Genomic DNA, 26,408 nt, shown 5'->3' with positions numbered 1-26,408 from the left:
GGCATAGAGGTGAAACAATAATGTACAGTATGTGGAAAATAATGTGTTTTTTGAACCTTAAACCGCATAAACACATTTCATAACACCAAATACACAAAATAATGTTCTTTTTAGCAACATCATATGACCCCTTTAAAAATTGTTTAGCCTGTTCCATGCACTTCACAGGTCTTAACCTTCGAACTAATTTCAAGCAGACATTAAAATGTCAAAGAATGTGACACAATAGGGTAATCAACACAGAATAAATAGAATCACTGTGACATGTTATCTATTTCAAACAAAGATGTAACTTTCTTATAGTTCAAATGTGGGTGAAAGTCATGTCATGGAATGAGAGACCATGTCTTATGTCTGATCTATTAGTGATGGACACTGTGGCATTAGTAGTGTCAGGTTCTTGTATCAGGTAACTGGACTAAATGAATTGTTTCTGCTGAGATCAATTTTTATTCTGATGGTACAATCTAAGCCCTTCACTTTCATTTAAATAGCATGAAATGGTTTGCAAAACTGCTCAATTTCTTTTGTTGTTGTTGCTTACAAATCACCTGAAAACTCAGAGCACTTGTTATTTTGCACATTTTGCACAGATGACAGTGTTTGTGAGGGTAATCCTGGCCAATCTCAGGATCCCTCAAGCACAGATTGTGGGATTCAAAATGTTTTCTGTCTAGACCAGATGTCCATATATAAACACCGTTGAAAATCTCAGGGTTAATTTACCAGGTTCCGAATTTAGACAGACAGATAGTTGTGTTTTGTGAACCTCTCGTCATGATGTTTGCCTTTCTAGTAAATTTACAACTTGCTGATTTGAAAGTAGATCATGTTGGCTTTTAGTGCTGCTAAATGTTATGTAATATTCAAGACCACTGTGTAACAGTGCTTAATTTGATCATGTCCAGACTCCAGTGTGTAAATGTCACACTACAAGCTTCTTTTAGGGAAAGTGAGATTAGATTCAACAGATTTTATCAGGTTCAAGCTATATGTTTATGACTTAAAATTTGCTTCATCCCCATTTATCTTCTCTATTTTGCAAATCAAATTAATCTCTGCTTTTATGGTATTTGATTCTAGTCTAGTCTAATATTTGATTCCTTTTTCTTCAAGCTTTAGTATTGAAACCTAAAGTTGGGGGAAAAAATTAGTAATAAGGTTAAATTCAAAGAGAACTGCCATCAAATGTAAATTTTCTATAGTACTGGTATTTGAAATGGCTACAGTGCTGCATTTAGTGTGTCTTTTAACTGTTTTAGCATTATTATTTGCATTTGTAATGGGTGCTAATGTGGTGGTCTTGATGGTAAATCTTTGACGCTCTGGGTTTCACTGTGAGTTGCTTGACAGTGAAACAGCATAGACACTTTCTCCCGGTATATATTGATACACTATGAGATTCAGTCAAACTAAGTGGAAATGACAAGTTCCTCCTGCAAAATGATATGGGATTTCTGTCGGAGTGACAGTCTCACTTATCTTGCAGAAAAGTTGGTAGTTATTTCTTTACACGCTGACCACAGTGACACTGCACTCACACCCAGAGGAGACCTTCCATCTGCTTCTTGTTTATAGAAGCTCCACTTTGGTTCGCAGTCAAGTCCCCAAATGGGAGCCACATGGTAGATTTGAAATCCTTGTGTGCTAGTTTTTCGATTGAATTAGTCTGTTTGCTCACTTTAATGAATAAGTGCTTTACTCTTTAAAAAGTGTTGATAAGAGTTGCCTCAAGCTGTCTGGTGGAAAACTGCCATCAGAGTTTTCTCCTGTGATCCTCCTCGGTGTGTAAATAATAATGTTTCTTTTTCCAGTGTAATTGTTTCCCTTATTCATCAGAAATCATTGAAGGCCGTTATTCCTCCGACTTCCTTTGTGATAACAGTGCAACCCAAGCTTTCAAATGTGAATGACTCCTGTGGATCCTGTGTGCAAATGTTATTGGCAGAGGGAGAAGGTAGACTATGTTTAGCTTAGGGTATGGTTTGTGGTGTCTAGAGAGGAAGGGGGTATTTTAGTAGGCAGATAGACAGGCTTATTGTAAACTTTGGTATTAGGGTGGTGGGTTTCTATTTCCACAAAAATATCAAGCAGCACTCTTTTTAGTAAAGATAATAATAAGAAATGTTTCTTGAATGCCAAATCAGCATATTAGAATGATTTCAGAAGGATTGTGTGACACCGAAGACTGGAGTAATGATACTGAAAATTCAGCTTTGTCGTCACAGGAATACATTTCATTTTAAAATCTATTACAATAAATAGAAGACAGTTATTATAAATTGTTATAATATTTGTCAATATTAATGTTTTTAATGTATTTTTAATCAACTAGGCCTAAATGCAGCCTTGGTAAGAGACTTTTTCATTAAAAAAACCTTACCAACCCCAAACGTTTGAACCGTATCAGCAGAGATGCCGGGTTCAGACTACACAATATTTTTGTCGGTCACGATAGTAACTGTGTCAGATTACACGATTTTGACTCCTAAAATCTTGTCATGTCGTGGACAAGAAACATGCCAGACTACACATTGCTTCTTGACCATTCATCGCGTGCCGTCTTTAACAATGCGCGTGATGTCATCGAGAAGGCGGAACTAGCGACTGACTTCCGAAGACAAGAGTGTAAACATTGCTGAAGCACTTACGCTATAGTTTGCCAGCATTTTTCTTTCTTTGTTCTGTCGTGGTAGTCCCTCGATAACACATCATACAGGCAGGAGTACTGTTGCCACAGCTCCACGAACCTTTCCTCCATCTCATAATTCCACCTAGCAGCACCATCATCTCTCTTTCGTTTTGCCATGTTTGAAACCTGTGTATGAAAGAGCTTCTGTGCTGCTATTGGTAAACGTCACCAATGTGACAGAACTCGTCGTGGACGATGGAAAAAAAATTAAACATGCTAGTCTTTCTGTCGTGATGTCGTGAAGCATCGCAGACGCAGAATCGGTTGTCGTCCACTATGACACACTACACGTGCTGAAACGATGGAATCTTGCGTCCCGACGCCCATTGTCATTTACGAATCCCCACGACACCCTACGTCAAGCAAATCGTGGAAAAATCGGGCTAAAATTGTGTAGTCTGAACCGTGCATTATTTGTTAAGAAAACCAGTTGTTTTTTGTTTCTGTTGTGGTTTATTAATAGCTGTTTTACAGAACCTCTCTCTCTGTCTCTTACAGAATAACTTTGGTTCAATAGTTTAGTACTGAATGTTCTGAGTTCACTTTGGCATGTTTCCCTTACGGTATCATTTCACAATAAGTGACCATTCACACAGGAGATATTTGCACTTAAAACATGTGACGCAGGGCAGCAGAATAAAAAAACTGCAAAGTCTAGAGACGCATTTTGTAAAAGTTCTCTTAACTTGAATGCTGTGTTTTTTAGAGCGACTTCAAGGCGCTGCAAAATACGCAAGTTGCGAGTGCAACAGTCAAAGATGTCTGTCTAGCGCAACTAGTGGAAAAACAGTGCAGTGGAATGCAAAAACTGTGTGAATGGCTCAAAGTAATCTGCAATCCACAGTGTGTTAACCAGCTCCACTTTACCAGTCATGCTTTTCAGCAGTCTTTTGTTTTTTTGTGTGTGGTATTTAGTGTTTATTTTAATCAGATTCCCTTCTAGATCTTGTAGTTTGTTCCTCCGTATAGTGCCTGTGGTAGGGCTTGATGAAGTATGTATGAAATGAAAAGATGGGAGAGTTTGAAGTTGCTGCCAAGGCTGGCACGAGTCTTTAGTGCAGAATGTGAAGACAGAGGGAGAGTAGATTGCCTTCAGCTCCATACTGGTTAAATCAATGCTGGGTCAACTGTCTTGTCTAGTAAAGAGATGTGTGGTTGCTGACGAGCTCGAATGGAGAGAAACGTCTTTGTTTTAAGCAACAGGCTGCAGTTTCATCATGTGTCTTTCTCATTAAGGATGGGGACACTAGTGTTTTAGTAATGTGTTGAATGGTTTATTCTTATAATGACGAAGTCCCTTTGACTGGCTCAGTGTTGATGTATCTTTATTTTGTATGTAAGTTTGATAGCTTGTTAAAGAATTTGCAACCGATAGAGGGAAAAAAGTTGACCTCTTTGAAGTTCATAAATTCTAAGCTTGGTCAAGAATGAAAATGAAGCGCAAGCTTATTGATGAAAGCCAGCTGTGTCCTGCTGCACATGATCAGGAAGATAGTAGCTAATATTTTAGAAAAGATGAGCAAAACAATATAAAACAAACTGCATTGCTAGTAGTGAATTGTTTGAATGTGCCTCTGTGCCTGACTCAACAGTGCAAGGTTTTCTCAGTGGAGGGATCAGTGCAGTCTGTGTCTGGTTACAGTATTCAGTTTCATTCAGTCTTAGTAACCTCTGTCAGTTCCTCTCCTCCATGGCTATTTTGAGAGGTGCCTTATGTCACATCAAATCCACATCTAAAATTTGACAGCACTGCATGGCTTCCCACTCACTGAGCAGGTTGTATAATATTTGTTGCTATTTCGAAATGTTCAGTAAACCCTTCAGCTTCATTGACTGACCGTTTAAGGACAGACTAGGTCTATGTGGATTAACTAGCTATAAGTAGGCAGGGTGTCATAGCTTAACTAAGAGTGTGTGCTGCTTTTTTGGGGTGTCTTTAAAATGTTAGTCTCCCATAACCAAACTTCAATATTGGCAAAAAGTCTGATAATTGTTTTCATGTTTGGGCAATGTTTAAATTTTTTTTACTATTTTAGCTAAATAAATTAAAAAGTAAAACACTAGTTAAATCTCTATCAATCTTTTGAAATACACTACCATTCAAAGTTTGGGGTTTTGATTATTTTTGCACTCAAGACCAACCCCAAACTTTGATCGGTAGTTCAAGTATCTTAGAAGTTTCTTATGCACATCTAGGCTGCATTTATTTGATCTAAAATACGAAATAACAGTCATATTGTGAAATAGGCTATTGTTACAATTTAAAATAACCGTTTTCTATTTTAATATACTGTAAAGAGTAATTTATTCCTGTGATGGCAAAACATGATTTTTCAGCATCATTACCCCAGTCTTCGGTGTCACACAATCCTTCAGAAATAATTATAATATGCTGATTTGGCATTCAAGAAACATTTCTTATTATTATCACTGTTGAAAACAGTTGTGCTGCTAATATTCGTGGAAACTGTGATGCATTTTTTCAAGGATTCTTTGAGTAGAACAAAATAACAGCATTCATTTGAAATAGATTTTTTTTTCATTAAAATACTTCATTGTCACACTTGATCAATTTAATGTTACACCCTAAAATTTTGAACAAAAGTGTTTAATGTAGACTAAACTTTTAACTGGTATGTTTCAAAGATCTTTGCACCCCATCTATCAGAAGTAGCGTGAAAATCCAGCCAGTCTGATTACTGCTGGCCAGATCTTAAAGTGGTTACCGTTTTTGTGCATAGTATGCATCAGAATGTCAGAGTGGGCTGAAAGAACAAAGGGGAAATAAAAGGAAGAGTGAATTCAACCACTCTTTATGTCTGGCTTAAGGCTGTCACAATCCCATCATCTTTAAGCACCATATGTGAACATGACAGTGTATATTTAACCTAAGAATGCTTGAGGGGGATTGTGTACATGTGAGAGAGGGATATAGGGCCAAACATGCTGACAGTAGAAAGGCATCTGCAGGCAATACTCTGGAAAATATCACTCAGTTCACTCAATGATCTGTGCGTGTGAGTGAGCGTGGTTGTGCTTCTTGAGACCTGTCATTGTAATTTGATCATTGGATTACTGATATGTTGGTTGCCATGGCGTCCTCACGCATGATTGGGTTACCATGCGCCTGCCCTCTATGCTAGAAAATACAGTAGCACTTTTATTTTTAAGTGTGTATGTGTGATTGTATTCATTTCCATCAGATCCAATCTGTCATGGTTGGTATTGATTAATAGCATCACAGTTTTCAAAACGCGTCTCTTTTCAAAGTATGTGCTAACAATCTCGTTCTCTTTTTTTGCAGTTGTGCAGACACAGCAAGAGATGTAGATCCACTTACAGACTGTCTTCTGACTAACGCACGGACAGATTGCGCCATGACGGAACGGGATGGCCGCTGTGATTTTTCCATCGCCCCGGGGCAGGTATATATTGAGGTGGAGTACGATTATGAGTACAAGGCGAAAGATAGACTCATCTCCATACGGCAGGGCGAATGCTACATGTTGGTTCGCAAAACCAATGAGGACTGGTGGCAAGTTCGTCGGGAGGAGGGCACCAAGGCGTTTTATGTCCCCGCTCAGTACGTCCGAGAGGTGCGGCGCGCCCTTATGCCACCACCCAAACCTCGCGCAAAGCCCCCCAACGTTCTTGAAATCGGCCAGTGCCGATCGTCGAACGAAAATCTCAACCAACGCGCTCCTACGGAAAGGTCCAGCTTCGGCAGGCCATCTCCCTCGACGACGCCTTCCCCGTTACCAGGTCAACAGACCTCGCCTTTGTTGTTGCGGGACACCAATCAGAACTCGGGGATGAAGAGCGTTGTTGCCGAGCTCACTCTGCTTAACAACAACAACCATCATAACTATCACCATGGCAACCCCACACTTCCAGAAGGACGAGCGGAATCCCCTCCACGAGAGCATGGTTGCCAGGGGAAACTCCCAGGCAGTTTGTCGGTGGACACGGACGGAAGCGTGTCACAAGCAGATGGGTTGGAGAAAATGAGAAATGACTCAGAATCTGGAGATGAGCTCAGCAGCAGCTCTACCGAACACATACAGGTAAGAATGAGTGATGTTCGCCCTCCTCCTCCTTCCTCTCCCACGCTGTCGTTCTCTCTCTCCCTCCCAAATGTACTCATGTTCTCCCTTTATCTCTTTCAATGTCATCTTCAGCTTTAATTCTTTCACTTATCTTTGCCAGATATGCTCTCATCTCCTTTTCATCCTTTGACTGTCATTATCTATTTCTGTAACACACTGTTCTGACAATTACTACGAGACTAATCTAACATATCCTCCTCACACCTTTCCCTTTATTCCTCGGGTTTGCCTCTGACATTTGCAGTGGCGCGTCCTCTTTTCTGTCAGGTTAAATTGGATTCATCAGTGTCTTCCTCTCCTCTCGCATCCCTTTCTTTCTGCTGCATAACACTTGTTCAGCAGGAGATGTAGTTTGTCCTCTGCAATGGAGGTGGAAATTGTGGCCACTTCACAGGGTTTGATTTAGACAATAAGAGACTTAATTGAAATCACAAAATACACTTGTTGTGCTTTTATAAAGTAATTTCTGAATTTTAAAAAAGCTGCTTGCATGTACAATTTCTTTGCATTGTGCATTTTTTACATTTTATTTTATATTATTTATATTTATTTATATTATTATTTATATATTGTAAAATATATTATTTTTGTAAAAAATATATTATTTTATTTGAAATAATTATATTGTTATATAATTGTATTTATTAAATTATATGATTGTTTAATATTATTGTTAAAACTAATTTCATATATATATATATATACAGGTGCATCTCAATAAATTAGAATGTCGTGGAAAAGTTCATTTATTTCAGTAATTCAACTAAAATTGTGAAACTCTGTATACACTGTATATATAGAGGACAGTTAATAATTGTAATTGCATTTATTTAGATAAAACTTTATATTTGTATTTATTAATTGTTTTATATTAACAGTTAATAAATATTGTGTTATGTTTAATTCTATATAAATATTTAAATATAAATTGTAATATTAATAGTTTAGTTGCCCTCTCTGATTCGCTGTTCTAGTAAATTAAAAATTAAAGAAATTAAAGCTACATTTTTTTGTGCAATGTGCATGTTAAACAGAGTTATTTTGAGCAAAGTGAAACGTGAAATACATGCGTTATGTTCAATCAACCACTGTCAGTTTTGGCCGACCACAGTAGTTTTGGAGTGATTGAGCTTGCTTTTTAAGTGTCCCAGAGTGCATCTTGTGGAATTGGGTGGTTAGTCTTTGTTACTACCCTCCTCCCCCATTTCTCTCTTATCTTTCTCTCTTAAAAGAGGGTGCTGCTGGGGAACAAAGGGGATTGTGGGAGAATAGAAAGTAGGTCGTATCTGGCTAGATCATGTTGTTGCCCCCATTTTGTGTTTGTATATGTGTGAAAGAGATGGAAAGATGCACATTGAGAAGTTTGGGTCCAATGGGTTGTATATGCATCAGATCATCATTGTGAGCAATAAGGACAATAAGTATGCTCATCTGTGTGAGCTATAAACCTGTAGCTTGTCATGTATATTGAGCTGATCTTCTGGGTTGGCACATTGGGTGAATCTTTAATTACTGGTCTTGGTCAACAACATCAGTAAATGAGAATAACCATGATGCTCCTCAAAGTCAGGTTCCAGACAGTGGCTTAATCATGCACACGCATATATGCGCTTAAAAGGATATACAGTACGCTGGGCTTTTGAGGGATTTGTCCATGTCAGGCTTTGTCCATCAGGGTCAGTTGATAATACTAAATCATGTGATTACTTAATCAGCCGTTCAACAACTATCGCTCATAGACAAAGAACATTTGCCCTCCAGATCTCATTCATGACATCTGCTATGTGTGATGTTTGGTTTAAAGCAGGATTTCACCCAAAAATGTCAACTTTGTCATTGATTACTGAGCCTCATGTGGTCCCAAACCCTTAAAAGCACCCTTGTGAAGCCATAAAATAGCTTTTTATTTTATTTTATGTAATTATTTGCTGAAAATTGCCCCTTCACCTATTGTCCCCTCTGCCTTTCTTTTTTTTCTGCCTCTCAGCTAATAATAATAAAAAATAATGTTTTAAATGTATTGGAATATTTTATGGATTTTTATGTATTTGGCATTTAACAGCACTGTGTGGCTTAATTTTATAGGGGAAAAAAAGTGTGAACATTCTTCAAAACATATTTTGTGTTCCTTCAAGTAAAAAGGTGTTATTTTAGTATTATCAATATGTTATTATAGTATTTATTCATATTTTCAAGTTTCATTTTAACTTTGTCATTGTTATGCTTATGCTTGTCATTTTTTATTAATCTTTTTTTTGTTATATTTCTCTAGAGCTTTAATTTATTTTTCAGTTTGAACAAATTTTAGTACTTCAACTTTATTTCATTTCATTTAGTTTTCAATGCAACATTTCTGTTTTTATGGTTAATTTTTTCATCTAATGTTTTTATTTTATTTTGTTCATCTTTATTATTATTCTTTATTCCAATATTCGTGTATTTTTAATAGTTTTAGTTAACAATAACAACACTGGAATAAAAATACGGGCTTGGATGGCTGAGTAAATTATGAATTTTCAATTTAGGGGAGTTATTCATAGAATTACTTTTAGCCCAAAGTCATATTCTCTGCTTGCATCCCTCCTGACGTCTATCCCCCCTCGCCACATAAACGGATAGCTCCTGCGCTCTTAAAGCATTGAGGTCCAAATCTGTTTCCCTCAATACTCCACCAGTGTGGCCTACAGAGGACGGATTTAGGACCCCAATTTCTCGCCTTTTTCTTTGCTTCTTCAACTTTATCTTCACCCCCTGAAGCAGATTTGCACACACACAGACACACACATTGCCACTCTCGCTCTCTTCTCCCCCTCCACACTTTCACTTTTATGGACTTTTGTCTGTTAGAAGTGTTCAAATAACTTGAAATAATAAGCCATCAGAAGACACACATGAACGCTTGACCAGGGAATTAGTAGCATGTCACCTCTCTAATAAAAGATTATGAATGGCTTTTATAACAGAGCAGGGGCTGGCAGGCAGCCGCACAAAATTAAATTCAGCCCCCTCAGTTGGGTGTTTTCCTTTGTATGAACAGTTATTGTCTGCAGTCAAGATTATACTTCAGCTTTGTGTTTCCGGCTGTTTCGGGGTGTTTTGTACGCATGTACATACATTATTTTCACCAGAATATCATATTGATTCATTGCCAGTTTTGTTAAGCCCATGTGATAAGCCGATATAAGTCTTGGAAGTATATGTGTGTTCGGATTCACACTAATGGAACCTTATTGAAAAGTGTTACCTTAATATTAAATATACAATAACAACACTGGAATAAAAATACGGGCTTGGATGGCTGAGTAAATTATGAATTTTCAATTTAGGGGAGTTATTCATAGAATTACTTTTAGCCCAAAGTCATATTCTCTGCTTGCATCCCTCCTGACGTCTATCCCCCCTCGCCACATAAACGGATAGCTCCTGCGCTCTTAAAGCATTGAGGTCCAAATCTGTTTCCCTCAATACTCCACCAGTGTGGCCTACAGAGGACGGATTTAGGACCCCAATTTCTCGCCTTTTTCTTTGCTTCTTCAACTTTATCTTCACCCCCTGAAGCAGATTTGCACACACACAGACACACACATTGCCACTCTCGCTCTCTTCTCCCCCTCCACACTTTCACTTTTATGGACTTTTGTCTGTTAGAAGTGTTCAAATAACTTGAAATAATAAGCCATCAGAAGACACACATGAACGCTTGACCAGGGAATTAGTAGCATGTCACCTCTCTAATAAAAGATTATGAATGGCTTTTATAACAGAGCAGGGGCTGGCAGGCAGCCGCACAAAATTAAATTCAGCCCCCTCAGTTGGGTGTTTTCCTTTGTATGAACAGTTATTGTCTGCAGTCAAGATTATACTTCAGCTTTGTGTTTCCGGCTGTTTCGGGGTGTTTTGTACGCATGTACATACATTATTTTCACCAGAATATCATATTGATTCATTGCCAGTTTTGTTAAGCCCATGTGATAAGCCGATATAAGTCTTGGAAGTATATGTGTGTTCGGATTCACACTAATGGAACCTTATTGAACTTAATATTCTTAATATTAAATATCAATATATTATTTTTATTCACTTCTATGTAACAGAATCAGATATAAGTTGTTGTTGTTGTTGTTTTTTGACTAATTATCCAAATAATGCATAGTCCTACAAAGCTATTATTATCAGAGCATATGAGCAGAGCATAGCGTCACTGAAGGTAGCAACATCATTTTAGCAGCATTGCCCAGTACAGCTGTACTAGCCTACACCATGTTACAGCACAGTAGTGCTACTGCAAACCGGAACAAGTAGGCCTATACAGTATAGGCCAGTGGTTCCTTTCCTCCATTGACAGTAAATGAGGCCTGAGCATTCCTGTCATTCCTGTCCCAGCACACACACACACACACAGGGTTCAGCTGGATAACCCAATAAAGACCCACCGATCCTGATGGGCGGAAAACAGCACAGCTCACTCTAATCTAATATTTACTCAAGTATCAAAGATCTCTCGCTCTCTCTCCTGTCGCTTGTTGATCCTGTCTGCCTGTCTCTTTTTTTCCCCCAAATAAGGACTTTAGACTGAAAGATGGCAGTGTACATCAAATCGATGTGTGTTTGGGGTGTTGTGTTTGTGTTGGTACCCTTACGCTGTCAGAGCATCTCTGTCTCTCACTCATTCTGTCTCTCTGCTGTCGATGAGCACAGCTGACATGTTGTTGGGTCAGAATGTGTCCTGAGGGTAAGGTAAGTTTAGCTTCACACACACACATCTGCTAGACTTCTGTTGTTTTTATATGAAGATAATTAGAATTTCCTAACCCTAAACCTACAAGAAAACTTTTAATAATTATTGAATGAATCAAGTTTTCCCTCGAGGGCATGATCAAATGTTCCAAAAGAGAAGTTTAATGAGATTTATATCACTTTCGGTGACAATTTTGTACCCAGACTATAGCCAATATGTACAGGTATACATCCATAGAGGAGTTTTTTTTTATGTTTTTGAAAAAAGTCTCTTATGCTCACCAAGGCCGCATTTATTTGATCAAAAATACAGTTAAAACAGTGATATTGTGAAATATTATTATAAGTATTACAGCAGCCATTACATTAGAAATCTTTCTAATATGCTGATATGTCACTCAAGAAACATCTCTTATTATTGCTAGTGTTGAAAACAGTTGTGATGCTTAATATTTTTGTGGAAAACGTGATAGTTTTTTTTTTTTTTTTTTTTGGGAATCTGAATTATGTGATGCATAGGAAGTTTAAAAGAACAGCATTTGTTTGAAATCAATTATAAATTATTGATACTTTGATCACTTTAATGTGTTAAAGTATAAATTTCTCAAATAAGAAGAAAAAAAAAAGTACCCTAATGTTTAAATGGTATGTTCTCTGAAATAAAAATGTGTTATTTAGGATTTATTTAAATGTGTTATTTAGCATTTTAAACAAACTTTGTGTAAAATGTCTTATTTAATTGTTCTGGCAATTAGAGTTAAGTCAAAAAATAGACATAAAACATTGTGGTTGATTATTACTTTTAGTATTACTTTTAGTTTATTTGTCATACTGAGAATGGAAAGTCAGGTGGAGCACATCCAGGTACCAATAAATGTGTAGCACTCTGTATTACTATCCAAAATGTTTTTTTTTTTTAAATCAAAAAGACTGCTGTTATGTCAGGCTCTGAGTTTTCCATCAGCATCACCTTCTTTTCTTCTCTCTTATTAATTTTCTCCCTGTTTAACACCATTCTGGTGTTTAAATCAATTCAGACCAGCTGCAATACATCCAGGGACATTTAGCTGTGGGAAAGGTTAAAGGCAAATAGAAGAGAGAGACAAAACAACAATGTGCCACTGACTGAACTGAGGTAACCTGTCCCTCACGGGGGTTTATGACCTTTTGATGATGTTGGCCATTATAACAGCAGTGCATGAGTGCTTTTGTCACAGGGAATGTTCTGCACCTCGGTTTGCTGAGCTGAGGTGCATCAGTGACAATAGAGAACCAGTAATGTAGAATGATCAAGAGTGATCTGCTTACTCAAAAACAATTAACCCACCCTCAAATCAAGTGTTTTACGAATGCAAACATGCTGTGCAGTCAGCAAACTTACCCATGGATTTTTACTTCCTATGGGAATTCCCTACCATTAATATTACTTGTGCTTGACGTAGTCTATCAGTAACATCTCTGTGTGTGTGGAAAGAGGAGAGGAAGTACAAGGCCACAAGCCCCTGCTGTCCTCACCTGTGATTGGCTGATGGTGCTCCTCCTCTCTGTTTCTCCTCATAAGTTCATTAATTAAGTGGATATCACTGTGGAGATTGATGTCTCAGTGCTGTGTGTTTCATGCTGCATCTGAAAGGTCATAATATGTTTGATGTCTCTCTCCAGCATGGATGATTGACACCTGGTTAATGCCTTCAAAAGCTGAAAGTTGTTGTTTGTTGATGCTCATGACGAACCTTTGCAAAGGAATAGTCAGGTGAAGGTCCGGGTCACGTTTCACCCCAAATCAAAAGAAAGATGTAAGAAATATTTTTTACTTCGAGAAAATGAAACTTGTTATAGGAGTATTCAAATTTGCATTTCTTGCAACAATTAAGCATTTTTTTATTAAGCAGTTTTTTTGTATTAATACAATGCAACATGTTTCCGTCATTACTGTTAGGCTAAACAAATAATGATATATTACTCAAATTTTAAAGCTTTGTACAAAGTTTGAGCTTTTGAAAGAAAAAATTATACTGCATAAATTTGATAAATGTAGTAAAAACAGTAATATTATAAAATATTATTACAATTTAAGTATAATAATATAATATAATAATATATTTTAATGTTTTATGTAAATTATAACAAATATTTCAAATGTAATTTATTCCTGTGATGGCAAAGCTGAGTCTTCAGTGTCACATGATCCTTAAGAAATCATTCTAATATGCTGATTTGGTGCTAAAGAAACATTTATTATTATTATTATTATCAGTGTTGAAAACAGTTGTGCTGCTTTTTCAGTAAACAATGTTGTAGTTTTTTTTTCTGCTGTCAATGTAATACATTTTTCCTGAATAAAAGTATTGATATTAAACTTACTAACCCCAAACTTCGGTAGTGTATATATTCGTCATGGAAGTTTTTCATGTACTATGGGTGTGAAATGTGACCTATAAACATGTTTTTGTGTGATTTGTCCCGTCGTTTTGGGATGTGTATAAATGTATGTTAGTGTTTACAGAGCTGTTAGTTTTAGCAAACAAGCTAAAAACCGAGAAGAAATTCACTGCTTTCAGTACTTGACATTTGTGTGTGTACTTTATGTGGAGTCGTCTGTGCACACTCACTTTTTGCCAGCTTTTGTGACTGTGACTCAGTTGAGGCTAAAAGACACAGGAAGTCACTACTGAAGAAGCTTTGTTCGTAGAGCTTCCTCTCTCCAGTGTCTGTGTGCACTTTCAGTATTATTGTATGTACTGAAGAGGTGTTAGTGGGGCCAGCAGGGGGTGCTCACCCTGTGGTCTGTGTGGGTCCTAACGCCCCAGTATAGTGACGGGGACACTATACTGTAAAAAGCACCGTCATTCGGATGAGACGTTAAACCGAGGTCCTGACTCTCTGTGGTCATTAAAAATCCCAGGATGTCCTTCGAAAAAGAGTAGGGGTGTAACCCCGGCATCCTGGCCAAATTTGCCCATTGGCCTCTGACCATCATGGCCTCCTAATCATCCCCATACACTAATTGGCTTCATCACTCTGTCTCCTCTCCACCAATAAGCTGGTGTGTGGTGGGCGTTCTGGCGCACTATGGCTGCCGTCGCATCATCCAGGTGGATGCTGCACACTGGTGGTGGTTGAGGAGATTCCCCCCCTTTCATGGAAAAGCGCTTTGAGTACCCAGAAAAGCGCTATATAAATGTAACTAATTATTAATTATTAATTATTATGTGTATATTTGGGTGCCAGTTTGTGTCTGCGGTGTGTTTGTGTAAGAGCTTTTGTGTAAGACCAGTACATCATAAGACCTTTGACCTTATGATGTAGGCCTACTTAAATAACACTGCTGATGTTATCCGTTGGCCTTCTTGCACCAAATACTACTTGATCACAAAGATTTGTTGTGTGAGCTGTAGATTATGCTGTTGCTAATCTCACTATTACATAAAGAGATGCTTTTGAAATAACCCAATATTAAGCCGGGGTCCACTGTCAGTTCTTAAAGGGATAGTTCTCCCAAAAATGAAAATGTTGTCATCATTAGGGCCTTTCGCTCAACATTCCATGTCCATTATTGTGAAACCCGTGAGACACAACAAAAACACAGCTCCGATCACAGCATCCTCCATCCTCCTGTTGTTCTTCTTTGTTTCCATTGTTGAACGCCGCGCACAAATGACGTTGCTGTCGACCGGCTTACGTCACTTCTTAGTACACACTGTCGGTGCGAATGCAACCCTTTAAATAGTACTGGGAAATAGTTCGCGCAAAATCATCCCAGTACTTTAGTACTGTACATTTAGTTCTGGAACTAAAGCGGTGCGAAAGGACCTATTTACTCACTCTCATGTAGTTCTGAGAGTCTTTTGTTCTTTGTGTGGAACAATGAAAGTCTTTTGTCTGTACAATGAAAGTCAGTGGGTTCAAAACAACATTAAAATTTCACTGAATGGCCTAAAAGCACAAGAAATGTTTCAAAATGTTTTCATATGTGTCCCACAGAAGGTTTGTTAATCGCTGGTAGATAGTGAGAAGCCTGTCAATGACAGTGACAGTTTGTGATGTCTAACAGGATGCTCCCTCCGTAATCCTCAGAAAATCTGCTTGGCTGATCCTGTGTTTTAACACGCTGTCTAGTCAAAAGGTTTGAAGACCAAAGACCACTCTCACCGTCTTCCCCATCAGCCTCTGGCTCGCTGGCCACTGAGTGGTTCCTGCTCTCAGATTTCACTCTTAACTTCTCTTTTAGTGCTGTTGGGGAAACTGCCGGTCTTAACAGTTCAGAGCCTGAAGTTTAAACCATCCCTCAAAATGCCAATTGTGAATCAACCAACCTAGAAAGATTTGGAGTGTTATTTTAGTTACTATAGAAGCAAGTTCCTTCTTGCACCAAACACAACCCACCCCCCATTTAAAAGCCTCTTATGGCACCTCCGTAAAGAAGAGGGGGTTGCGGGTGGATGGGAAAGAACTGGATTAAGGGGAATGTGACACAAACACTCTTAGCATTACATGATTGTGTGCGCATGCATTTGTGCAAGACTTCAAAAATACATAATCTACATCTACAATCTCTCTTTATGCCACAGTGGGTTTGGTGTCAGTTGAGTGCCAGCCAATAAAGTTAACTGTCTCTTAAAAGGGCAGTTTTTCTATCCGCGGCCTTATTTATATACTTTTACTCATCTTCTACTCTTTTATGTCCTTCTTTGAAAGGTTAATGATATCTCTTTCTCTGTCCGTGCACTGTGTGATGGATTGCTGTCTGCTTTTGCCACTGGAAAGAAAGACTTGGGTGGATGTTTGTGCCAGTAAGCACTGAGTGCCCCAAAATGCCCTTTTATACTGGCACAAAGAGAGCCTAAAGAACCAAAGCAAACGCTCAAAGAGCTGCTTGTGTTCTGGTGTGTCTCTCTTACAAGATTCAAAAACATTTATCTGTGTTAATGCAGCAAAATTAAAATTCTAGTCGGTAATAATTTTCAAGTTGTGGTCAGTAACGGATAAATAGCCAAAATTTAAATCCGATACCATTTTGTCTAAATGCATTTAAAATAAAACACTAAAAACTAAAATGAAACTTACTGGAAACTACGCCAGAGCGCATACACCCCTCACGCACCGGATGCAAAGCAGTTGGACATAGTGGTGTATTAGAGGTAAAATGATAAATACTGTTCGGTTTCTCGCACAAGCCGATCGTTTCGTGTCTTAGGACATCAGTGTGTCGTCACGAGCCGCAGGCCTTAAACATGTCTGTGCATGTTTTTTTTACTCTCATAGATTTTGTTACCATTGCCATGCATTATACGACTGATAGACTGCAACGGCTGGAGTTAAAAATCTCCGTTTGTGTTCTACTGAAGAAACAAAGTCACCTACATCTTGGATGCCCTGGGGGTAAGCAGATAAACATCACATTTTCATTTTTGGGTGAACTATCCCTTTAATGAGGATAAGAAAAAGACAGCAAAAATTGATGAAAAGGAATGAAATCTTATTGTACACAATATTTATTCTAATTCTCTGAATTTCTTAAATTTGACAAAAAATGTTTGTGATCCAAGATATTTGTAGATTTTTGAGTGGACAAAAAGGTAACTTATACTTCTGTTCAGGCCAATATAGTTATCAGTCAATTAAATGACCAAATAACTTCTAATTTATCAGCCGGTATTGGTTAATAACTAGTAGGAAGGTACTTGGTCTCAAAAAAAAAATCTTTTCATATTTTTCTGCTTACTTTGCTAAGAGCCGTCCTCTAAGAAAGGAAGAGACTGTCTTACTGACTGTAAAATGACCAACAACAATTTCCTATTTACATAATCAGGTTTTTGTAAAGTTCTTGTTAAAATAGTCTGCAGTCCATGCTCTGTCACGCTCAGACCTGAAAGTTCATGGTACAATGTCTAAGCAGGCATCCTGTAGTCTTAATTTTATTCTGTTCCTGTCATGATTCAAAACCTTGAGTCAGAAACAAATGTTTCAAGATAAATATGAACATGTCTTGATTTGTTGTGGTGGTTTGGCATATTAACAGGTCATTCTCCTCTCTGCAAAAAGGGGAAATCAGATTTTAAATCTATAATCCAGATGACATTATTGTCGTCGTCTCCCTTGTTTACGTAACTCATGGATCTGGAGGAATTATTTCTGTTCTTATATTGTAGTTGACGGTAGATTGCAGAAAGAGTAAGAATGATGACAAACGGACTTGCCTTGACCTTTAGGATTGGAACTTATGAACTTGAATGTGAGTTTGAAGTGAAACTATCTGGACATCACACTCGAGCAGAGAGTAATGTACCGTTTCAAGGGTTCATGGAAGTGCTTGGTGAGATTAGTGTCATCACTAAACTCTCTGTCTGGCTTCTGATACGTAAGACCAAGACCAGTATATCGGGGGAATATAAGCTACACGACAGCTAATGCTGCAGTTTTTAGTGGTTGCCTCTCCCTAATGCTCTTTCCTATTGTTTTTTTTCTGAAAACTGAATTTTCAGGTCTAGAGTAGAGATGTTGGGTGCTCTGCAAGAGATCTCTATTATATGTCTGTGTTAACCAAACAGACCGAACAAACTGCCACATCCAGCTGTCTCTGTCTGTGTTCTCATCTCTCTCTCGTTTCTTTTTCTGGACAAAAATCACCCATTTAGATAGGAAGAGATCAACATGCAAAGCAGCCAGCCACAGTTAGAAAAGTAAAAAAAAAAAAGTACAGACTATATTACAGACATAATCATTTTATGATTTTACAGTGTTGCTTGTGATTATCTGGTTCACTTGCTATTTGATGCCTCAAACAATACTCGAGGAACTGTTTGAGGCTGAGACTATGATGCATTTGCAAAGGAAGTTTCATTTTTACCTTCATACTAGAATACTCATTCAGTGTTATGTGCCATAATTTGTCCAAAATGTTTTTATAATGGAGTTTGTGTTGTATCTGCTAAATGAATAAAAGTAAATCTTGAGACAAAAGCCATCTTATATATGTTGATTAGGCCTTTTAAATCCACTTTGTTTTCTTGAGCAGCCGTCTCTCACCTGTACCCCAGACAACACTTCTGACTTCATTTCCTGTCTTTGTCTGCCTTTTTGTTCCTCACAGTGGTATTATTTCCTCTGTTTCTGTGCTAGTGACTGTTTCTGCATTTTGCAGCTTGTCTTTGGTTATAATGATGCTTTCGAGTTGAAGAACTACAACTACTAAAACTGAAATAAAAATAGTTTAAAGCTGTATATAAATATTGAAAAATTAATAAAATGATAAAAGCACATAAAAGTACTAAAACCTCAAATAAAATTCAAATAGAAAAAAACTGAAAATATATAAAAAGCTGTTAAAATATTAACAAATACTATAATAATAGTAAAATAAATTTGCTCTTACTTAATTCTTGGATAACAGGAATCAAACAATCTAACAAATTTCCAAGACATTTAACTAATACTTCACCACCACTAGTCCTCTAGCCAAGTCATCTTACTGATGTCTGCTGACATGTTAGAACACAAACCATCATTTTGCATTTCTAATTAATAAATTCCTTTTTCCTGCTCACTAGATTGAGCTCTAAAATGATCACGTGACTTGACCTGATTGACCTGGAGAATGTTAGTGACTTTTCTGAAGGGCTCTTATGAAGGTAGCACTGGAAGCTTGTTGAATTGGCATTTTCAAATTGTGGAAATCCAACCTACAATACTCCCTGAAGCTAAACTGTACATGTAAGTCGTGTCTGATTGGTGGTTTCTGTGACCGGTTTAATGCTGGATTAGCTCTGCACAGCAGAAAATCTATATGTTTGTGCACTGATGCAGAGGGATAGCGCTTTGTGGGTCACCTTGATGGAAGGAGAAAGTGCATAAGAGATGGAAGCAGAGAGGAAGAAAGCTCTTAAAATGTTGAGTGTGGAGTTGGTGGACCTAACCTTATCATTATGACAGACTTGGTAATACTCACACATCTGGAGAAGAGATAACACACACACACATTCTTTTGTACAGTATTCTTGTGCAAATTGCCGGTCACACTTTAACCTTGCCTCTTTCTTATCTTGTTGTTTAAAACGAGAGTGGTTTGATTAAAGCATAAGCATTCAGTGTCCAAGTTTAATTAACCTGATTCACCCTCTCATTAATTTTTGTAATCTCCATAGTGACCCTTTCTGCATGAGAGCATATGAGAGTTTTAAGTACTTGTTAAAGGGATATTTCACTCAAAAATTTAAATTCTGCAGTCATTTACTTATTCTAAAGCCATTCAAAACCTTTCTTCTGAAAATATTGAATAGCAATTTTTTTCTGTTAAAAAATGTGATTGAAATTTTGTGATTATATATCAGTATGACTATAATAATAATAATAAAGTATTTAACGTAATGAGAAATATTACTATTGCAATGTTTCCCTGTAAAATAAAAAGTATTTAAGACAAAAATAATAATATTAGTAATTTTATTCCATAACACGACTGTACGGCTGTCTTAATTTTTTCTTTTTTCTTTTTCAAACATTAAACCATCAAGTTTTTATTTTGGCTGAAAACTACAGTGAGACCTTAAAGTTTCTTATTTGTTGACAACAACCAGTTTAGTAGCACATTTCATTACAAATTTGTTAAGATGGTTGGCGTATGTTATGTTTTCAAATGCGCATTATAAGCGACCCAAATTCATGGTTCATGTGGAGCAGTATTTACTGTGAACCAAGCCGTTATTTTCTTGATATGAGAAATAATTTGACATATGTTATTGAAGCTACAAAGATGAACATTGATTCAACAGAATTGCCTTAAGGGTCTTTGTTTGTACTTCAGACAGTTGTAAACACCACAGTCTCTCTCAGCCACACCACTGTATGCATTATTCAGTGTGTGGGGTTGTGAGTGGGTGTGATGTATTGGGCACGAGGCGAGACGTGACCGTGTGCAAATTATCAGCAGAATTCTTACGGCACAGAGCTTGAACAGGCACACGGGGGACTCGCAACATTGTTCCTTTGTTCAAAGCCCTGCATTGAGCAACTGCCCGGCCAATGAAATGTCAAAACTGCTGACTCAAAGCTGGTACATAATTTCATTCATCCTGAACACACTGTACCTCAAGCTTTGACTGTTTGCCTCATGTGCCATTAGTTGAAGAAACCGATAACCCTGCCCCAAACTCACACTACTGGTTGACGTTAGGGCTGTGCAATTAATTGCATGCGATTGTCAAGCGCATCTCGTCAGTAAAGCCGGTTCCGTGATTGGTAGTAAATCACCATCACCTGCTTTCAGATGGAGTGACATTTAATACACAGAGCCGTAGTTCACTGACAAGCTAGGCAATATCGCGTTCATAATCGAATGCGATTCATCTGCGATGATTTACTACTAATCACGGAACCGGCTTTACTGACGAGATGCACATGACAATCGCATGCGATTAATTGCACAGCCCTAGTTGAGCCACTATTGCTATGTCAGATATGTTGAGATGCTTAAATAAAGCAATGTTTTGAAAGCAGTTTTCACTTTTCAAAGGAAATCAACCTACAAATGGTATACTTGTAGAGGTTGCGAACTAGAACAAAAAGTATTTAATCATAAAAAAATGTACTGACAGCGATGTATAGAACACAAGGAAGATTAATTGTCATCCGACAAAACGTAAGCAGAGTTACATTTTATAAGAAATATAGAATTGGTGACAACCAATGGGAGTTTAGTCAGTGAAGTTCAAGCGATATGCCACCTGATACAGTTGGTTGCAGCTATCAAGTTAAAACGTCCAATAGCATCCATCCAACAGCTCAGTAGCTTGGTGACCTCCAGTGATTTAATCACTGTCAGTGTGAACAGAGATTCAAACTTAGACCCTGTCAGACTCATGAACAGGAACCATGGCGATTGAAATCCCACCGTTCCGCTGTGGAGCGTGTGAACTGCATCACCATTGATCTCTAGTGCCATGACCTCTGACCTCTGCTGGCAGACCTTCAGCATACAGGGTCACCGTGTCCTGCTTTCTCTTAGCGGTTGCTTTAAGCCTCTTGCACACCGGGATGATTATCGTGTGCGCTTATCGCCAGCGTTTTTCGAGACGTTTTTTCCACACGTCTTGTGTGTTCATACCCAAGCGATTTTCACTGGCGATGAGCCGAGTGAGCGTGCAAATTCACACCCTGACATTAGATGGCGCTTAATGAAAAACAGAAACACCCAGGTACACATCGAATCCTATTTGATCTGCAATTCCTCTCCATAACAATTCCCTCTTATCGAGATTTTTGTAGTTGCTGTCGCGTTTGTCATAAAGCTCTTTGTGTTTAAACACAAATGAGACCAGCAGCTTTACATTCATCTTGCCTTAGATGCATCTTCTTCCTCTACTTACCTCCTCTTCGTCGTTAGGTATCAGTGTGTGCTCGTCAAGACCGTTTTGTGCTTGAGCGCCACCAAGTCGTGTTTTACTGTAACTTCAGCAGCTCCAGGCACGTGAACAAAAGCGCCATTCTCAATGGTTGGACAGTTTGTATCGCGGCGCGTCAAACCAAAAAAAAAACGAGCCAGAGGCTTTTTTTTTTTTAAATGATGCTTTTACGCCTGCCGTTTTGCGTGTCGGTGTGCACACTCACATTGGCGCCCTTTGTTTAGTCACGAGGCTAATTGTGGGCGATAATCGTCCCGATGTGCACAAGCCTTTACTCTCTCTCTCCCGCTCTCTTTTCCACTCTAAAGTGGTTAAGGCTAGTGTCCTAATGAGTGAGCCTATTTAAAGAGAACTCCACTGGTTCTATATTTAACTCACTAAGATGCTCTCTTTAAGCACCTTGTCCCTGCCTCTTTGTGGCTTTGGGTTGGAAAGCCGTGACTGTCTTGTCTCTGATTCCTTATTTCTCTCTTCCGCCCTCTCTGTATCGCACCATTTTCCTCTTGCTACAAGAAGGACTTAACTTTCTCAGCGGGGGCCTGTTTTGGCCCCAGACCCACAGAAGACATGTTCTCTTACATTCAGTCTCCACACTACCTGGTGAGTACCTGAGCCCCGAATGCGGAAAATCAGAATGCTGAGCTATACGGGAAGATGCTTAACGTAGGTGGGGTTCACACTTAGGGGTGTGACTTCATCTTATATGTGATATTTGGTATCCTTGGTCCATGCAGTTATTATTTGTGACATATTTTGGAACTGAAATAAAAGGTAAATCAAATAGTAATAATAGAAATATAATAATATATATGTTGAATTTAATAATATAAAATATTATAATATTATTATAAAATTTTATAGTAATAATATAAAATATATATATATATACTACTATTGAAATGTTTATGGTCGGTAAGAGTTTTTTGTTTTGTTTTGTTTTTACAGAAAGTGAAAGCAAAAAGATTTATAATGTTACAAAATAATAATGAAGTATGTGCTGTTATATTAAAACTTCTATTGATAAAATAATCCTAAAAATGTATCACGGTTTACACAAAAATATTAAGCAGCACAGCTGTTTTCAACAATAATAATAATAAGAAATTCTTCAAGAAAACAGTTCTTTTAAATTGTATTAATATTCACAATATTACTCAAAATTACACAAAATCACAATATTACTGTTTTCATGTATTTTTGATCAAATAAATGCAGCTTTGGTGTTTGTATATATGGTATGATTATTATAGTTAATTTTTTATTTTGCTGAAGTGTTCTGTAGTACACTAGGAAATAGCACTCATGCTGTCTATCTCTTTTATGACTGGAAGACCCTGTACTTTTGTGGTGAAATCCCACACACAACTTGTCCTACAAGAAATGGACAGTGTGTAGGAGAGAAGGATGATCTCAGTTGTTTTTTAAACGGCGAGCAGCACTGAGGCTACAGGTTGCATCATTGTGGCCGTTGATGTCATTTTGCTGATTAACCCATGTCATTTGCACAAGTGTCCTCACACTTAAGCTTTGTTCCGTCACTACGGTGGCTTTGTGGTCATCATGAGAAAGACACATTGTTCTGTGTCTATTTCTGCAGCGAGAGGTCTTGTCGAGGGCAGGCATGGGTGTTCACCACTACTGGCCTCAGATTGCCCTGTTGAGTGTTGGGAATGCCTTTCTCCTATAGTTTTGCATAATTGGAATTCCCTTCCCACAATCCCTCTGTTCTGTCATAAAGAAAGTTTTTGGTTAACCTATTTCCAATGCAGATCCTAATATTTTCAGACCATTTCATAAGTCTTTCTGAAATCGTTGGTCTTTGCTCGTCCATTCCTCTGTGTAGCGAAAATGACACTTTTGAAAATCCTTTCTGGCTGTCTGTGTCTCTCCAGAATCACCTCTCTCTGTCTATTCATCTTTCTGTTCCTCTTTGTTGAGTCATTGTGAGTTGTTCTGAGGGCAGTCCTCCCTGAATAGCTATTGTGCTCTCAGTACCAAGCGCCATCATCTCCTTTAGTCTGTATGGCAGACGTTCGATGAGCGTCTAAGAGGTTTCGTTAACCCCGCTGTTCTTGTGTATACAGGGGTGACGAACCAACACACTTGAGAAAATCAGCCATAGTGACCTAGCACAGCAAGTGTACCACAATGCCTTGGCACCTTTGTTAACAAGCCGTGTGCTAAATGTGAGTCTAGGACATACAGCTGGGATTTATTTTATTGGATTTTGCTAAGACTAACTACAAGTGATTGCATCATTGCATCTAATAATGTGTGTGTTGTCAGGCCATTTGGCTGACGCTGATGTTTAACCTGCCACTAATTGGATTCACCTGGGCAAGATTATCTGCTTCAGTATCGGTTCAGATAAATCTACTCTGTCTGAATTATCAGTCTGTGATTAAATGCATGTAAGACAGAAACAGGAAAAAAGGAAAATATCTTTCTAGAAGGCATTTCCTGATGACAGATAAGATCAAAAGACATTATGTAGTATTGCTTAATACTTCCTGTTATGCAGGATGAGCTGAAATATTGACTATTGTAGAATATTACTATCTAAGCAAAAACTTTATTTATAAAGCACCTTTTGTATTCTTCACTGAAGATATATGTAAGTAAGAACTGGCGACAGACTGTTGAATTATTATAAATGAATGCATATCCAAGGTGGTAATGTGACGTAACAATGTGCAAACTACTTCAAAGTAAAAACTTCAGCAAACCATTTATTTGTAAGTATATTTCTAGAAGGGCATTTAAATATAGAAGCAGAATTAAAATATATTTGCTTGTTTTTCCACAGTCAGCAGTTATTGATATGGCTAATATGCCATTTTTCTGCCATGGTTTTGTCCTGTTGACAGCCAGACAAGTATTCGATTTAAACATTTTAATTTGAATGAGGAGCTGTTAATGCATCTTCTCAGATCGTTATGAACATTTGATTGCTATTAATGTGACAGAACTTTTTTTTTTATGTACAGAAACTCAGATCACCAGTCTGATAATCTGATTAAAAAAAAAAATATATATATATGATTATGATTAGAAACTGTTACCTTAGTGTTTTAAAAAATGTTTTAGATCCATTAGATTGGACGTTGTGTTGTGATAAAGATGTTTTGTTTGATCGAATAAGCACTGACCTCAAATCAAGTCCATGAGTGATTTTTTTGTTTGTTTGTTTCAGAGATCTAGTGTTCTAGTTGTTGGAGGTGGTGGGATGTTATAAGTGAGTTTGTCCTGTTTTACTTTGATAATTAGTTGGTTAAAACTAATTAAATTCTGGTAGAACGAAAATTTAAAGTCTCTTAGTTTTGGTACATAAAATCAAACTGTTAGCATAGTAATTGTTAATTGTTACTTTAGAGTAAAATAAAATCTTGCTGCTATGAATCTACCTGTCTGAAAGTCTGTGTGTGTGTGCTGCAGATCTGTTCCTTTAGTTTGTTAATAGAGACCATAGTAAATCCCATAGGTTGTGTTAGGGCATCATCTGTCTACAAGCTTTGGTAATAAGGTCACTATAGTGGGCCTTGAAGATCATGCTGTATGTTATATCTATCTAAATATTTATTGGACATAAGTGGAAATAATAAATAATTAAAAATGTATGATATGACCTCCTAACTAGCATGACTCTGTTGCTGCTTACTCATCCTGTTAAAGGGGTCATATGACGTTGCTATAAAAGAACATTATTTGGTGTATTTGGTGTAATGAAATGTGTTTATTACAAAGGAGGCATTTGTAGCATCCAGTGGGGACATAATTACAGATTATAATGACTTATACTGTCTTTTTATGCGTTGCGTATCGAGCCGCGTGGCTCGTGGACGAGTCTTAACTTTTATAAAGAATATCTCTTTGGGTTTGAGACTGTAGTCTTTGCAACTTTAGGGATCTTATCTATTCACGAACAGCTTGTAACACTTCAAAGAGAAAGGAAAACTTGAAATCGCATCATATGACCCCTTTAACACCACTGTCATACTTTCACAGTCCAGCCTCGTAACCTACAGTGCATGTAATTAGCAAGAGGTAATACCACGACAGGAATTAACGAGGGATTTTCTCATTAATCAGGAGGCTTAGCTTTCCAAGGGGTGTCTGGAGGGGCAGGAGTGTGTTCACGTACTGCATGAATGATATATTGTGCTGTGTGGTGCTAATGCAGCTTAGCCTCAGTTATTGATTAGCAGGTACTGTTATATGAAAAGTATAATGTTATCTGACTGCATTGACCAGTGTGCTTCCAAACCACAATGGGGGCTTTCGCACCGGAGGAATCTTTTCATAGTTCTTAGAACTAACGACGGAAGTTCGTACTCTTTGGTGTTTTCGCACCGCAGGTAACAAGAAACATTTACAAACCTGTTGTCCAACAAAAAAAAATTATTTTAATTTACTAACAATTTTTACTCAAAGCATGTTTATTATGCATTTTGGGAGACACAACAAATGAATAGG

The 26,408-nt window shown here is 37.7% G+C and overlaps 1 protein-coding gene across 2 annotated transcripts in view; it reads left to right on the top strand.

Annotated features, from left to right (window-relative positions):
* The window catches only part of LOC107666917 (rho GTPase-activating protein 12-like), a 59,574-nt gene that overhangs the window by 5,527 nt on the left and 27,639 nt on the right, over positions 1-26,408 (top strand). For both annotated transcript variants that reach the window (XM_016458431.1, XM_016458430.1), the window contains exon 2: positions 5,997-6,756. In XM_016458431.1, the coding sequence (XP_016313917.1) occupies positions 6,070-6,756 (687 nt within the window). In that variant the 5' untranslated portion in view covers positions 5,997-6,069. The remainder of the gene's footprint in view (positions 1-5,996; positions 6,757-26,408) is intronic.

Source organism: Sinocyclocheilus anshuiensis, unplaced genomic scaffold, assembly GCF_001515605.1.
Source record: "Sinocyclocheilus anshuiensis isolate Anshui unplaced genomic scaffold, SAMN03320099.WGS_v1.1 scaffold1160, whole genome shotgun sequence".
NCBI classification, from domain to species: Eukaryota; Metazoa; Chordata; class Actinopteri; order Cypriniformes; family Cyprinidae; genus Sinocyclocheilus; species Sinocyclocheilus anshuiensis.
The sequence above is the reverse complement of the archived record's forward strand: the minus strand, read 5'-3'. Positions and strand labels throughout refer to the sequence as shown.